The 12002-nt window shown below is 45.2% G+C and overlaps 5 protein-coding genes across 5 annotated transcripts; 1 reads left to right on the top strand and 4 right to left on the bottom strand.

Annotated features, from left to right (window-relative positions):
* Positions 1-334: 334 nt before the first annotated feature.
* Positions 335-1712, bottom strand: L199_005742 (uncharacterized protein; the record flags this gene model as incomplete). The annotated part of the gene is made up of 2 exons (XM_064891448.1): positions 335-1406; positions 1486-1712. 2 exons carry the CDS (start codon positions 1710-1712, stop codon positions 335-337), a joined length of 1299 nt encoding a protein of 432 aa, XP_064747520.1.
* An 855-nt stretch (positions 1713-2567) lies between these two features.
* On the bottom strand, positions 2568-3644 carry L199_005741 (uncharacterized protein; the record flags this gene model as incomplete). The annotated part of the gene is made up of 1 exon (XM_064891447.1): positions 2568-3644. One exon carries the CDS (start codon positions 3642-3644, stop codon positions 2568-2570), a length of 1077 nt encoding a protein of 358 aa, XP_064747519.1.
* A 2941-nt stretch (positions 3645-6585) lies between these two features.
* Positions 6586-8190, bottom strand: L199_005740 (uncharacterized protein; the record flags this gene model as incomplete). Its single annotated transcript, XM_064891446.1, has 3 exons — positions 6586-7188; positions 7268-7919; positions 8000-8190. 3 exons carry the CDS (start codon positions 8188-8190, stop codon positions 6586-6588), a joined length of 1446 nt encoding a protein of 481 aa, XP_064747518.1.
* A 516-nt stretch (positions 8191-8706) lies between these two features.
* On the top strand, positions 8707-10098 carry L199_005739 (uncharacterized protein; the record flags this gene model as incomplete). The annotated part of the gene is made up of 7 exons (XM_064891445.1): positions 8707-8842; positions 8925-8959; positions 9028-9099; positions 9165-9280; positions 9341-9450; positions 9571-9730; positions 9813-10098. 7 exons carry the CDS (start codon positions 8707-8709, stop codon positions 10096-10098), a joined length of 915 nt encoding a protein of 304 aa, XP_064747517.1.
* Positions 10099-10201: 103 nt separating this feature from the next.
* On the bottom strand, positions 10202-11595 carry L199_005738 (uncharacterized protein; the record flags this gene model as incomplete). The annotated part of the gene is made up of 3 exons (XM_064891444.1): positions 10202-10725; positions 10813-11408; positions 11492-11595. 3 exons carry the CDS (start codon positions 11593-11595, stop codon positions 10202-10204), a joined length of 1224 nt encoding a protein of 407 aa, XP_064747516.1.
* Between the last annotated feature and the right edge of the window lie 407 nt (positions 11596-12002).

Raw genomic sequence — 12002 nt, 5'->3', positions numbered from 1 at the left:
GTCTTATGATCACCCAGTTTCATGCCCTATACAACTCACAACGGAGGCACAACAGTTGACCTGTCATGGCTTTGCATAGTGCTGCTAGACTGCAGGGATGAGAATTTACGCCGAAGAGCGCATTCTGGCTCAAACTCTTTTGGACTGCATCAACATTATTGTCTAAACAGGAGGATCCTCACGTTCTAGTTATGTACTGGAGGGGACCGCGTGCATCAGATGAAAACCATTGCTATTCCATCACGAAATCTACAGAATGTTCGGATCTACATGTGCAGTATCAAAATGAAATCGATCTGTCCCCTGGCGAGAGGGTCAACGTTTGAGACATAATTCAGGCCAATGTGGATTGACGCTCTCGTAAGGCAGGTAATGCTGAATGCGGCAAGAAAGGCTCAATGGCGAAGGGGTCAGAGGTATCGAGCTCGTCCTCGTCGTGCTCCTTCTTGAGAACGCTCAAAGCATATTTCAAAGGATCTTGACTTCGCAAATATTCTGATACAGTTGGTCCAGGGTCTGACCCACCACATGCAGCACAGGCTCTAGCTCTTGACGCATCAGTGACAGATTGAATACCTCTGTCGATCAAAAGCTTCTCCCCCTCGATCAGTAATTCCTGGGGTCGAAACTTCGACCGGAATGCCTGAGAAGTTGTTCCCAACAAGATCTCCTTGTCCAACATTGACTCTCGATATTCCTTCACCCACGGATCCTTCTCATATAGTACTTCGCTAGCTTGAGGTAACCTCTCAGACGCGAGTTCAGTAGGGTTCCAGCTGTACCCTTCGTAGACCATGTACTTGTTCATGTCCCTCAAGAATGAAGGAGACATGATATCTGATTTCTCGTGATGGGTGAGTGATCTTCCGAGACTCGCGTTACTTAGGATACTATTGAATTGGTGTTCACTGTGCCCCAAGTCTGCCTTGAGGGTGGTAATGAATCGTTTTGTGTCCATAGGGCTGGTTACAGGTTTGCCAACTTGAAAGTCGGGTAACGAATTTAATGAGATGGTCAGATGACCAGTGTCCTCTTCGGGTCTAGCTCCATCTCTTTTGTAAGCATCGTCGATGGTACGGTTAAGTGTCTGGAGATCAGTTGGATCAAAGTAACGACCGTGGAGTGTTTGCCCATTCAATCGAATCTCCAGGAGATGCGACAGGACCGAGCCGCACAAAGTATCGATCTCAGCTTTTGAGATTGGTATGGTATACCCGTCAATCGCTTGTATAGTGCCAATCAACGCTTGCGCCAATGGATCGCAGTCCCAGATCGCCTTTGTCATGGCGGCGTTATGGGATACAATACTTCCAGATCGCCCGGTCAATTGAATACAAGTTGGTCGATCAGTGGATGTAGGAGGTGGAAGGATGGCCGTTCGAGAACGTCCTTTCCCGTTCACATCACTAATTGATCATAGTGAGCTTGGACTACTTCTTACATAGCAGAATTATTTTACAATATAAATGAAAGGTCTTTACTCACTACAGATCCGAGACTAGCTCGTTGAATGTTTTTGATCCACATTGAGTATCTCCATGCGACGTGAGGAATTCATCAACCCGATTTTTAATCAGATTTGGGGCGGCGTTTGGGTCTGAGTGTCCATAAACATCTTTCTCTTTGCCGACGAGTTCTGTTGCAGTGTCGAATTGCGTGATGTACTGTCCCAAGGGGACAACTTGACCTTGAGCTGTCCCTGTGGAAGACATCACTTGTGTGGTGCTATTGAAGAATTGTGCTGATGAAGACGATTTAACGGTGTTGCAAGATGAACAAGAGGTAAATGATACAGAGGTTGGACGAAAGTAGCCCTTATATAAACACTATTCCTCAAGAAATGGGACTTCGATCCCAGGTCTTGCCTATGACGCTGTGTAGGTAGGCAAAGTCTAACCTTTCTTCAGAAGGACACGGTGAAATTCGTGGCTCCCTTGAATATGAGTACCTCAGAGACTTGAAGATTTCGATTTGGTGTTTCCACCTTTCCATACGTGAGTCCAGAGCATGCGGAAGTGGCCGGTGCCAAAACCTCACTCCTGAAAGGATCTCTACCTCTCGAAGGAATCTGAAGATTCTCCTTTTGCGTCATGAAATGGCCTATACCAGGATGGTAGGATAGTACTGTACACATCTTCTTTGGCGTTGGCGAGTACTCGAGTCGAGAAGGGGCTGATAGGGGAGTCTACAGCAAGCAAGACGCGAAGAATGGACACCCAATTGACAGTGATGTCAAGGCAATCACACGAAAAAAGAGCAGAATTCGTATCATTACAAGTACGTGTATGCGCTACTTTGTCCATGTACACATGTTGTCTTTCTCTGTTTTTGTGACTAAATTTCATATCATAGGACACCAATCGATGAGATTCCAGAAGCGAGCCAGTGAAAGAGAAGAGGGATACAACGCCATGAGGATCGTCTCTGTCACATTTCATTCATCACTGGAATAGAAGAAGGGGAAAAGAATACGACAGTAGAGATGATAAACGGACTTCGATATTCACAGTACATTACTTGTCTAAGCCCATGTTCCAAACAACTAAATGACCATTTTGCCGTCGTCATCAATTACTCTGAGCTTTTGAGAGTTCTTCCAAAGCTCGATGAGGCATGAAAGGCCTGATAACTTCGGGATCGCTAAAATCGATTTCCTCTTCTGTATAGTCATATTTGAGTGCTTCTATTGCGAATTCAAGTGGATCTTGTGAACGCAAATGTTCTGCCCAAGTCGGTCCGGGATCTGAAGTGCTGTCACCTAGCGCTGCTATAGCTCTGGCTCTTGAAGCATCACTGACAGATTTGATGTCATTTCGAAGTAACAGTTTCTCTCCTTCGGGGAGGATTTCAATGGATTCAAGAAGGCTACGATACTCTTGATACGATGTTCCATTGATGAGTGCTTTCACCTGTGAAAGTCTTTCATAACGTTTTGACCACGGATCATTGTGATACAAAACCTCACTCGGTTTAGGCAGCGCTTGTCTGGAACGTCCATCAGCGTCTCGATTGGTCCATCTAAATCCTTCGTGAACCATGTACTTATTCATCTCAGTCAAAAAGGAAGGAGGCATGAGATCCACTTGCTCATGATGAGAGAGCGATCTCCCCAGACAAATTTGACTGAGAATGGCGTTAAATCGATATTCGCGGAATCCCGAATTTCTTTCAACCGTAATCAAAAGTCTACTGGCTCCCTCTGGGTCGACTAGGGTTTTACCCTGTTGGAGTTCCGGGGGTGAACGCAGAGAAATCGATAAAATACCCTTATCATTATCCGTGGGATAAGCTCTGTAACCACTTCTTATGAGCTTTTTGATATTTTCGAGATCAGCTGTATATTGACTCTGAACAGGTGGAGGCACGTCCGTTTCTGTATCTGACTCGATCATCTGGATGAATTGGATATGTGAGTCGATCGATGTAACCAAAGTATCAATCTCGATTTTGGAGACAGGGATTTCCCGATTGTCGATCGCTTGTACGGAACTGACCAATGCCTGTGAAAATGGATCTCCTTTGGCAATAGCTTGGGTCATCGCTTCATTATGGGACCAGATCCTCTTGTCGGGTATGGTCAATTCGATGGAAGTAGGTCGACTATCCAAGTTGGAATTGTCAGAAGGAGGTGGAAGGATGAACATTCTAGGCTTCGTATCGCCTTCTTGCTCCCAGCGGCCACTATGCGTTGTTCGTCCCAAACATGGAATAAGGTTCAGCTTACTACAATTCAGTATGACAGAGTCGTCACTTACCCCGATTCGGATACAAGTTCGCTAAACGTTTTGGAGCCGCATCGAGTATCTCCGTGTGTGCTTAGAAAATTATCAGAGCCTTCTTCCAATATTTTTGGTCGATCATCATCGAGGTCGATGAGGAACTGCTTGATGAATTGCCCTAATGGGACATTTTGAGGCTGGGGTGATGCATCCGAAGCAGTATCTGTCGAAGACATTGTGCGTTTTGTTATGACTTTATAGTTGAGGTGGTTGCGAGACTAATCTATGTCGAAGGGCAAGACGAATGAGGGGAGTGACAAGAAACTATGGGCGGAAGCTGCTTCTTATAGCTGTTAGATCTCTCAGCCAAGCCTTCTCTATGATGATGTACATCTGTGAGCCAAGTTTGTTGTCCTCGGACGTATACGATGAAAGGCAAACCTCCTTTGATCGTAGGGCCCTCAAGAACCTTGACTGTGTCTCCTTTGCTTTGCATATATGTCTTCTCAGCCGGTGAAACGTCCATCCAACTTTCTCTGACTCAAAGGGGCTTCGTGTATGCCCCATGACTGTCATAAGAATAGAAACCTCGTGAAGACACTCGGCCTCTGCGTATCCAGAGCAAAGATGTGAGGAAGAGGGGAAATAACAAAGGTTCAAATCGTTATGCTTTTGCTTCAACAAGAATGATATATCTCAGAACGAGGAGAGCGCGAACCTCTGATACGATTGTGAAGGGGTATCGAACACAGTAATGCTTGCGAGTGTTCCGCAACGACAAATGGTACGTAGAATAGTGCACAACTGACAAAAAGTAGGGGAATGACGTTATTTACCGATAATAGTGAGATAATTTATTTGAGTTTGGAATGCTGCATAGCGTCACTATGTACATTAAATCGACCGCATATATCTGAAAGCGTATCAAGTCCCATGCAATCTCCAAACAACAGACCGTTCAAGCCTGACTATCGTGTATGAAACAGCGTGTTAAGGATGGAGGATGTGGCGCCAAAACGCTCGCTCCACATCTGGGGGACCCAAGAAGTCCTCGGTGAGTCCCTGTTCGTAAGCTTCTATAGCCCTTGGAGGTAACAAGACTTTCAATTGGTCTTGATTCGACATGTCTGCCTCTGGGTGTATGTGCTTGATCACCTGACAAGCGAAGTGATAAGGATTTACCGTAGTTGAATAATTAGAAATGGTACGTCCCGACCATCCCACATGTGACCTGCTCCGGTTTAATGAAGATCTGAATACCTCCGGCGATGTTTCCGGGTCAAGGGATCGTAGGACTTCTTTCTTGAATTCGGGCTTCATCGCGCTCTTCAGATCTTGCAAGCTTTCTGCATGGGCTGTCTTCAATGCCTGTTGAAAATCACCAAGCCAAGGGTCATTCTCGAAAAAACTCAATGAAGGACGCTGTAACGGATTTCTTCCCATTGAGCGCGTGGCATCCAAAACTTACGAGCTATTTCTAGTACTTGAGGACATGATGTCTAATGATTTTTGGTTCGATTAGGGTAAAAGTTTCTGTGGGAGCGCGGGCGAACCTGCAGGTTTATATACAGTACCCAACAGGTTCAGCTTTCCAAAGGTTCCCACCAATGCATGACCTTCCCTTCAGATCCAGGGATCCAAGAAGCCCATATGCTGTTTTGAAAATGCTTCGTGAATAGAAGAATCAAGCAAACGTCATCTCACTACAGATCGATGGATTAGAACATGACGGATCAGGTTTGCGGTCTTCTGTCGGGCTTACCTGAAAGGAAAGACCTCAAAAGCGGTGTCCATCGGAAAGTCTTAGCACAACATACGCTCGATCAGAAGTGTCCATAGGGCCTAGACCGGGATCAGATCAGGTTTTAGCGAGGTGAGGTTAGGCTATATGGTGTGAAACACGCAACATCGTTGAAAGCAGTGCAATGGGTCAATCGAAGGCAGCAAATGCCACATAAAAAATGTGTAGGCCATCATTTTTGTTGAAGTCCGAATCCATGTAGCACAAACACTCGCGGTCGCGCGAAACACCGATCTCCACATCGACGATCACAGTCATAAGCTTGAAATGAAAGAGAAACGGAATGAGCTTAGATGTGACACTGTAGCAGTACTGTAAGGCAATGGGTCTGCTCCTTCATGGACCGGTCAATCTTCTTGGAAGCGATAGTATGACGACGTTATCACTAGAATGATATTGAGAAGGCTTTTATCTACTACAACAATTCGCTCAGTTCTTTTTCCTCACCGAATGACATCCTCTTTACTAGAATGACATCGGTGGTAGCAAATACTGAAGTGTACAAAGTCTCGTCGCCGTTCAAGTCCTCCATCTTCGCCATCAAATCCAGCCCTTCTTGCTGGGGCTTCCTTTCGCTTCTTCTTGACAAAGGTATACACAACACAAACAACGATCACAGTCGCCTTTTCAATAGAAAAACGCTTGCGTAATTTACCATTGAATTGCCTCAGAGGTTTTGGCATTTAGGGTGTCATTATAGTAAACAAAGGTTGTGGCTATTATTATATTCTCATAAATAACGCGGATCTAGATGTCAACCTACTAATAACCCTATAGGTATACAAGCATCACTATGGTGCCAAGTACAGCCATTGAAAGCTACCGGTAACATCACTAACGCGCATTCAATCATATATCTAAGCTTCATATCCGTTGTTAACTATGTTGCATACGAAGTAAAAGAGATAGAGATATGAATTATGAGAATTCTGCTACTGTAGTCTACTGGCGCTTCCACAACGATATTCATAGGGCTCATGGAGAAATAATGAAAAGTAAGAATGTCACACCAGTCTGATGGAATGTCAAGTGAAATTTCCATCCTCGAAAACATCCTATAGTCCCTTATCGGCCGATTGCCCATTTGTACTCCTCTGCCACCTTTGGTGGGAAGATTTCGAGTGGGTCGACGTCATACAAACCTTCCATCTCTTTCCCTCTAACCTCGAGTTCGTCCCTGGCATAATCAAGATACGACTTCTGCGCATAATCTTCAGCCCAAGTGGCTGAGTTATCCCCTTGTGCTCGAGTCTTGGCCAGTACAGCCGGACCTTGTCCCTGTAAGATTGTCTCGATCTTACTTCTCAAAACAGGAAAATTTGACATGCACTGCGACATCTGCGCTGGGGTCAAGCTAGCTACGTTTTGTTCGACCCTCATCGATGCCAACGCACCGAAGAATGCTTCATAATCTTTATCTTCTACTGTCAGATACTCTGTGGGTTTGGGCCATTGCCTATCTGTGCTTTTGGAATACTTGAGCCTATCCAAAGGGAGGTACGAGTTAATATCGACCATGAGATCCTGTGACATCATATCTGCGATTTTGGTCTTGGAAAGAGCCTCGGCCCTTGCAGCGGAAGCGACTGTGATGTTGGCCTCCATTTCTGAGTACCGCTTATCAAGGGCAGGATACTTCATGAATTGTTTACCTTCGTCAGTCATATGCTAGCAGGGAGAAAGAATGTTAGCAAATGATTGTTCAAATCATCAAGTCACAATCAGATGCAGCGAGACGATTACCCACTTCAGACAAGGCGTCCCACATTGGAACGGGATCTTTGGAAACATAATCAGCTATAAGTGATCGTTCCAATTTCTGCAATCCTTCAGAAATGATCCCATAATCTCTACCGAGGAACGACTCTGTGACATACAATGAGCTGATGGAATGATCAGGTCGACTGGCAGATTTCATCGTGCCCATGAACCTATCTCGTGAATTCTTGTTTCTCATAATTTTCGAAAAGGCTGGTTGAGCTTTTAGCGTCGGAGTTTCGTCGAGACTCAGTTTAAAAGTTCCACTTGTCTCTTGAATCTTCATGGCAGTGTCAATCGCACTTTTCACTTTGGTGATGTCCCCTCTCACCAATGGGTGTAATTGAGGCACACGATCGCAACCTGCGATGAGTGCCGCAGCGCTTTCTGCAGTCAGAGTTTGCGAAGTTGACGTGTTACCTGTCCCATTGCTGAGGGCATGGAGAAGCTGGATAGTCCGGATGGCATCTCGGTCATCTCCAGAAACAGCATCTGTGAGAGCGGGTCCCTGAATGACCAGTCGTTGAGGTCTTGGGTTCCCTCCGGTGTCTGTAGTGTCACCAGTGAGAAGTATGGAGACACTGGCTCTGCCTTGGGCTTCAGTAAGGGTCAAACGGGATCTCCCGGGTGCTGTAAGTTCACTGAGCATACAGTCAACATGATGTCGTAAAAATGGAGATGGGAATGTGATCGAGCGTGAAGTGAGAAGTTCCGGACTTACTCCACTTCAGATACAATGCCACTTAGCATACGCCCCCCAATCTTTACGTTACTGTATCGATCTAGGAAACGGTTCTGTGCAGAGAGTCTCTCGGTAGTAGTAGTAAATGTCGCACCGTCATAGGGAAAGGCTTGGTAGTATTTAGCAATGGGTAGGCTGGGAGTGTCGGCTGTACTAGATGGGGTTGCCATTATGATAGAATTGTTGGACAGTCGAAAGAGATATAACTAAGAGCAGCTTGTCGAGAAGTAATATCCTTGAGGAGAGGAATCAAGTCGAATCATGGGGTAGCACGCTGCTGTCTTTTATAGGTACGACAAGCTCTGAGAAGCTTTGAGCCACAAATCCAAGCTTCGCACCCGCAGAAAGGATAGATAGGGCTTGGGTTTGCCAATGACGCTGCGACGATCTGAAACGATGATCTTGGCCTTCCTCCACCCCCTAGAAGAAGCAAAAAAGACCGACATGCATCACCACTCGTCTCATCGTAGGTCTTCTGATCTTCGCACGACTTCTCCAACAGGTCCTGTTCGATTTCAACCCTTTGACGTCTGGAGGGATATTCTCGGATAAGTGCCACCGCCACGAACCAACATTTCTGGTGAATGACTTCATCTCTCACCGAGAATGACGGAACATAACTAGCAGAGCATCATCATCGATAATCTCTCTCTTGTCTTCCTGCCTTCATCCTTTGACACGTTACGATGACACCGCCTTCATCATTCTTCCCCACCCTGCTCACCTTTCATATATTTCCCCTTCATGCACCTATCACCCTGTATGTCCTCGACGCCCCTTTCGGAAGGTTCGCAAGTAAGACTTCGAACCTGAATGTGAATGGTATGTTTGGTTTAGGTCTAAAACGATTTGGTTAGATCATGCTTCTGATGCGGTGCATATGCTGAGCTACTGGTGTGATTAGGTAACATAGCTTGGGCAGTAGCTGAGCTGGTCTCGGTGAGTTTGAGCTCTCGCAAGAACAAGATGAAGAGGAGCTACTCATCCGATTGATCACCGTCATGTAGCCATTGACATTCGCAACGACTCTACTCGTCAACCCACATCCCACATTGAATTATCCGGCAAGAGTCCTCGCAGTGCGTATCGGATCGGGGCCCGCCTTTATATGACAACAAACTGACTGACGACATTCTGACTATAGGGATTGTATTTCGCTCACTATGCTCATCGAGCAGTCATCTCTCCCTTGCTACTCTCCCCTAAAAGGTCTCCCTTGCATGTGGTGGTAGCCTTGGCTATGGGTCTGTTCAATCTGTTGTAGGTTTCTCAATGCTGTTCTGGACTCTTCACGGGGTATTGGCTGATATGGTGTGATAGTAATGGTTATCTGATCGCTCTGGGGTTAGCGTTTTATCCACCTCAAGCAGAAACAGATTGGAAGTTCTGGGCAAAAGTCGGAGGATGGGCTCTAGGTTACATGGGAAATGGTGAGTACCTTCAGATTGTACACTCCCCTCTCGACCTCGTATGCAGGTCGGAAGTACGACCCTTGTATAAGGTCTATCATTCCTCTGACATCAGATGAACTTCTCCCAAATGACTCCTAGTGTATCACGATGAAGTGCTTAACGACCTTCGACGACCTTCATCCGGGCGACTAGTGATATCCCATCTACCTGAAGATGACGACCCGAAATCAGGTAGATACAAAGTCCCAAGGGGGGGTTTGTACAAATACGTTTCATTCCCAAATTATCTGTGTGAATGGTAAGTGGTTTCCTGTCATTCTGTGTGAATCGGGTTTGAACCAGTCTTAGCTGATAAACATGTACATCATGCGTGTACGTAGGCTCGAATGGACATGTTTCGCTCTAGCAGCTACGTCAACTTCCACAGCTCTACTCCCACTTCCCCCTCTATCGACTCTCCGACTCCAAACGGGATTGCGAGGCGGTATAGTCAAATTAATAGCTAAAATATGGTGGCCACCTTATCTACTTCATCCCACTTGGATGTTCGTCCTCGCAGAGATCACCTCGATGTTACCTAGAGCATTGAGAGGTCATGGGTGGTATAAAGAGAAATTTGATAATTATCCAAAAGAGAGGAAAGCCGTTATTCCTGGGATTTTATGAATCACGTATCATGTATCATCTTAGGATCAAAATGTAATATAGGATATAACGATTATGATTACAGTACAATGCATTGGTATGAAGTACATGATTAATCACATATCTATATCTCTACGATGACTGGTGCATATTCACCTTCTTCATCTGACTCTTCATCGTCATCGCTATTCTGAGCTGGTTGATCTTTCGACAAATCACCGATTTCCCATCCCCATGGCTTACCAGCTTCCTTCAACTTGGTCCAAGATGATCCTATCTTTCCCCTCGCATTCTCATCCCACTTGTCCGAATCCTTAGATATTGATATCGCTCCGGTCAGATTCTTCCGCATGGACTCAATTTGATCAAGGTAAAAGACATCCAACTCAGGTAGCTCCGTATCGAACGTACCGTCCGGTATAGTTTGTATCTGACTTGCAAGTGTATCGACGAGCGATATGAACGCTTCTTGTATCTTTGTTTGGGAGGCAGACGACGACGATAGGTATTCTGAAGGAGTGGAGAGAAAATCTGTTGATTGACAAAGTAGAGTGAGAATTCTTTTGTACACTAGTAAAGCGGAGTAGGAAGACAGGTGCAAGAGGAGGATAAAGGAGAGTTGGAGTTGTGAGATGATTTTGATTGGATCTAGAATGGAAAAGATCAGCCATGGATATGGTATGATAGACATCCATATTCGAAACGTATATCACAAGATGATTGTTGATGACTCACCTCCTCCTAATCGTTTCTCGACGACATTCCCCAACAACCAACTCTTATCTTTAGAGTATCTCGTAACTTCTTCACCTATCGCACCATCTCTCCAGCTTTTCTTCAAATTGAATCTAACAAAATTCAGCTTATCACCATTACCACCTGTACTATCCTCATCCCCTTTACTGGTAGTTCCTTTCCTACGATCTATCGAATCTTCCTCTTCACCTTCGACCTCTATCATCCCACTGAGCACTTTATCATTTCCTCCAATGACTTGTATAATCGTTTCTTCGGTTATATGTGAAGTGAGGGATTTCCAACGCTCGAGATGATCAAATGGGTAGGGAGCCATTTCCCCATCGAGCGATTTTAACCTGTCGTCCGAGATTACTACATCTAGCTGCACCTCGGTATGTTCAGATTGGGGATCATATCGTATGACGAACCGTTCTTTCGGTTTAGTATACCTTATGAGACCAAATCGAATGGGTATACCCGCAGGACCCGCTGGACTGGTGCTGGAAGGAGAAGAAGAAGAGGGTGACCAAGTGATTAGGTGTATACCTGGTGGGAGGAACTTGATACCACTGAATCTACGTATAATGTTGATACTGTTCTTTCAACTATATCATCAGTATGTTCAGCTTGACTTCATGTAGACGATACGGGAATGTGATTTATTGTTTGCACTTACCTCCCATCGACACCGAATTCACTACCTTCCGATAATCCATCAAACACCAGGAACCCACCTGCTGACCATAATGCTTGAGCTTGTTCTGATGTGAGCTGATTCATATTGATGATACTCAGCTTAATAGATATGTATGAATGAATGCCCAAACACGTATGTGTAGAGGTAGATAGATCCTTCCAAAACCATCGAAATTTCCAGTTGGTGGGCATTTCGACTTGTTCCTCCACCAGGATCATCCATCTCACTTTGCAACGAATGATGATGGAACCAAGTGAATCATGCTGTATCAACCAGTATTATGTCGCAACATCATATGCATCCCATTATATCATCGTACCCACACCTATACCTGAGACCAAAGGAACCCAACACTATATGTCAGAGAAGAGATAATACCATCTGAGATCTACCTCCCCAGGACAGACCTAATAGCAGTATTATTCCCTTCCTTACAACACAGTCAGGGTGATCAATTATAGGAGAAGATATGGTAATTGGTAGATGATAG

Source organism: Kwoniella botswanensis, chromosome 1, assembly GCF_036426115.1.
Source record: "Kwoniella botswanensis chromosome 1, complete sequence".
In the NCBI taxonomy this organism is placed as follows: Eukaryota; Fungi; Basidiomycota; class Tremellomycetes; order Tremellales; family Cryptococcaceae; genus Kwoniella; species Kwoniella botswanensis.
This window is presented reverse-complemented; position numbering and strand designations above follow the sequence as displayed.